Below are 4,688 nucleotides of genomic sequence, written 5' to 3' on the forward strand. Positions count from 1 at the left end.
ATTAGAGTTTCATGGAAATAGTCATTCAGATTCAAGTAAAAAGTATGTTAGAGGGAATTTAAGGGGAACGAGAGAAGAAAGACTAGAGAATACTAATAATTCTAAAAGAAGAAGTTTAGGTACAATAAGAGAAATTGAGGAGGCTCAAAATGAAAGGGAGTGGATTATGAAGTTCCCTCCAAAGCTTAAATCTAGTGTAATGAGAAAGAGACCTGATTTATTTACTAGTGAAGAAATTGTAAATGCTGAAAGAGAAGCTGCAAATTATTTATAATAAATTGGCATCTCATCATAACCATTTATGATATTGATCTCTTAAAAATTTCATAGTTTATATTATAGTTATGTAAGTTTAACTTCAGTAAAGGACACGACGCTACTAGGGATCTAAAAATTATTTTTTAAGAAATTATTAAAATTATAAGGTTAGAATTTATATTTGAATTTGTTTTATTTCTAAAGCTTATATGAAAGTTCATATGAAACATAATTATATATTAATATTACTAACTTTTTTTATATATGTGGGTATTGCGGATTCTAAGTTTTCATATCAATATTTTTCACCAGATAATAAAGTACCAGATAATTCTAGTAATAAAATAGATAAAATAGGTCAATCTGGAGAAACGTCGGCTAAAATAAATAATTTTTTAGGCAATGAACCACTTGATATGAAGAAGCAAGACATATTGGATAGTAAAACAAGTTTAAATGATGAAACTTTAAAAAAAAAACCTGGTTTTTTTGAAAAATTACTTAGTATATTTGGGAAAAAATCACAACAAAAAAATATAGATGAAGATTCCTCTGATATTTTAGAAAAACCTACATATAAAAGTTTTGAAAAATCAGATATATCTGAACTATCATATTCTGGTGAAGTAAGTAGTCTTGATGCAAGTATTAAATTACCAAGTGATTTTAAAGGACTTTATGGGGAAGAAGGATCTGAATACAACGAAGTTGAGGTTTCAGAAGCTAAACAATTAAACAGTAATAATTCTAATTTACATCAATTTGAGGAATCTTTATATTCTCCAATATCACCACCAGGAGAAATTATAGACAAAAGTAAAGATAAATTATTTATAGATAAAAACAATTTACCAGAGTATGATAAATCTAAAGTTGAACATTTTAGTGAAGTAACTCAACAAAGTGATATATCTCAAGCACTTAGAATAGATCCAACTTTGCATAAAACTTTTAATTTTGAACTTGAACATAACGATGAGGATGTAATTCATGAAAATAAAGGTAAAGTCGGTGATTTAAAAAAAAGTGAAGAATCAAAAAGACAAGGGCATTTTGAACCATCAAAAATACTTGAAAAATTTAGAGATAATTTGATGTATGAAGTTTCTTATAAACCTGCAAAAACGAATTATGAAGATTACTCTGCTAATAAATCACTAGATAATTTAGAGGAATTAGATGATCATAAAATACAAGATAAAGATAAGGATATTACTTTAAGAGAGTTATTTGATGATGCATCTAATAGAGAGATGGATGCTTCTACCATTTCAAACTATGAAAATGAAGTTAAATATAAAGATGAATCTAATTTAAAGGGAATTTCAACGTTTACTTCAAAACTAGAAAATGAAGATGAACTTAAATATCAGGATGAAGATGAACTTAAATATCAAGATGAAGATGAACTTAAGTATCAAGATGAAGATGAACTTAAATATCAAGATGAAGATGAAGATGAACTTGAACTTAAATATCAAGATGAAAGTATTGAAGGTTTTCTAGGGGGATTTAAGGAAAAAATTGGAACTAATTTAGATGAATATGAAATAGCTTATACTGAAGATTTGGATGAACTTGAAAAGTCTGAGGAATTAGATAAATCACAGGATAGTGAAAATATTGATAAACTATTCTATGAACAACCGGAATTAGAAAATAATGAGATAATTCAAAAGGGATCTAATGAAACAAAATTACATTTAAATGATGATATAAATAATATAACACTTAGCGAAGAGAAAAAAATTGAAGAGGCAAGCAGGAGCCCCAAATATACTGGAACTAAAGAATCAAGTCTTATACAAAATAGATTAGCTAATTCTTCATTTACATTAAGTTCTAATGATAAATATGATGAAACTGTTGGAGAAAACACAATTATTGAGAATTCGAATATTAATCCACTAATATATAAAGAAAATTCATATCCTTATGATATATTAAAGGAAACTTCTCCTGAAGATGAAATTAATATTGAAAATTTACAACATAAGAGAGCTCTCAAATTGATTAAAGAGATTGCTGATAATATGGAATTACCTACAGAAACATATGAGGCTCAAACAAGTGAGACTCGTGGGAATAATTTGGATAATAAAATATCTGAGTCTTCATTATCAGATACGAATCAAATTATTAATGTAGATGATGAAGTGAAAAAAAGAATAGGTGAAAGTAATTCTATTGAATTAACTTCTTTAGATCCAAATAGTGATATACCAAGTGAGATATCCTATGATGAACCTTCATTATCTATTCCAATACAAATTTCTGATGATCAAAGTGAAGAAATAGAACAAACTGAATATTCGGAAAAAATTCCTAGTATGCTTGGATTATCTTCTTCACAACAGGAGGGAACTAATTTAGTTGAGTATATAGAGACACCAGAAATTTACAAACCAAGTCCTACACTGACTCCAATGTCACCAATTGGAATAGTACCCCATGAATTACCTAAATCACAAAATAATGAAGGTCAGATTTTTTTATCACAAGCACAGGATCAAGTAGAAAGAATATTACCAACAGATAATTTGGAGAATGATTATTTACAAAAATCTCCAAGTTCATTTGAATCTGTAGAACCAGTTTCTTTGCAAACACCAGAAGTAGTAGTAAAACCTATTCCAGAAAGTGTTACCAGAAAACCAATAATACGAAGTAAGGGTCTTGTCCGGGATTTAGTTGAAAAATTTGAAAAGAAGGAATTATTACCAGTCCAACAAAAGCTAACTCATGTACCAAAAAGAAAAATTGTAAAAAAAAGAAAAGAAAGTGGATTAAAATCTTTGGAAAGTGAATTTGAACCTGGTATTGATATCTCTCAAGTAAAACCCATAGATGATTTGATAGAAATATTTGAAGTTGAGTCTCCCGATATTGTATCATCCACTTTAAAATATGACTTACATAATATGAGTAATACCAATATTGAAAATCAGAAACAAGAGCTTACGCAACAATATATTGAAACTGATCCTGAAAAACTATATTCAGCTAATTCACTCACTGAGGAGGAAAGTTATAATTTGAAATCTCCATTGAGTATTAAATCTCCTGTTCAACAATATCATTCTCAAGAATTTTCAAATCGAGCTCTTGATACTCAAGAAACTCTAACTAGGGAAGGATCTTTTTCAGAAAATTCCCCATTAGATGAGATTGTAGACACAAAATATATGAATAATGAAGATATGAATATTAATTCTACATTATTCATTTCAAAAAATTTAAAATCAATAAAAAGAGTAGCAGGTGGTTTGCAATGGGCTAGTCGTCTTGGAAGATTTATATGTAGCTTAAAACATGTATTTCACTGTCACACAATAATTGATTATGGTTTATTTTATCTATTTTATTCACCTAAGAGATCTGACTTTTATGTATTTTTAGATAAGAACACGGATGAAAGTGTAATTGATGAGATTCTAGCTCTTTCGGTGAAAGAAATCGAACATTTAAATTCTATAGTTAGGAATACTATATCTAAATAGTATGTTTTCTAATTGTATTAGACAATATTATTTTTAATTTATAACATAGTGTACTCTATACCGGTAGTGGGTTGTCCATTATGTGTTCTTTATTTCAAATGCATGCATGTTTGGCGGCAAGTTTATTATATAAAGATCTGGTTGGACTTCCCTTTTTCAACATAACTCATAAAACAATTAAAGGATTTTTTGAAATAAATCTTAAGTTATTTTAGGTAACACATACAGCTTTATTATAAACTTCACTCTTTTAAAGCTTTAAAAATCCGAAGAATATGTTATGAGGATATATATTAGATGGATAATTATACTGACTATTTGTTTACTTTGTAATTTTAACAGTTCAAAAGGCTCTAATTCAATTATGCAACAATATCCTTTAAAAAAAGGTGATTTTGATGTTAGCTTGGATAATAATGGAGATAGTTTATCTTTTCTAGATATATTGAAAAGAGTCCCTTCTCAATCCTCTGAGCATGCTATACACTCCTCCCAGAGCCAAGAACAGCAAGAGTTGACTAATAAAAATAGTCATTTAACTAACCATGTGGATAGTACGCAAGTAAGAAATGAAGATGAAGAATTTCTTGCAGAACTTTCAAACCTAGAAGATAAATTCTCACTGAAGTCTTCGAGTAACAAACCTTCAACATATAAAGCTACCCTAAGTTTAGAAGATAAAACTAAAAAAACGAAGAAAAAAAGAATGAATTATAATAATATCTTTGGAATTTTAGGCAAAAAAGGAAATTTTAAACCCCAAGTCAAAGATATATTAGGTACAGAATTGGGAGGATCATTCAAAAAGGACCACATTACAGAAGGTACCTCTACAAGTAGAAATTCACTATCTTCAGGAAGTATTTTATCCTTACCTAAATTGAATATAAAAAAAAGAGATTTAAAATCTCGAGTTAATAAAGGTATATC

General features: G+C 28.2%; 1 protein-coding gene across 1 annotated transcript; it reads left to right on the forward strand.

Moving 5' to 3' along the window:
- Window positions 1-467: 467 nt before the first annotated feature.
- On the forward strand, window positions 468-3,758 carry cand_010060 (uncharacterized protein; the record flags this gene model as incomplete). Its single annotated transcript, XM_067211245.1, has 1 exon — window positions 468-3,758. One exon carries the CDS (start codon window positions 468-470, stop codon window positions 3,756-3,758), a length of 3,291 nt encoding a protein of 1,096 aa, XP_067069167.1.
- Window positions 3,759-4,688: the final 930 nt, after the last annotated feature.

This window comes from Cryptosporidium andersoni (genome assembly GCF_001865355.1).
Source record: "Cryptosporidium andersoni isolate 30847 chromosome Unknown contig_125, whole genome shotgun sequence".
Classification (NCBI taxonomy): domain Eukaryota; phylum Apicomplexa; class Conoidasida; order Eucoccidiorida; family Cryptosporidiidae; genus Cryptosporidium; species Cryptosporidium andersoni.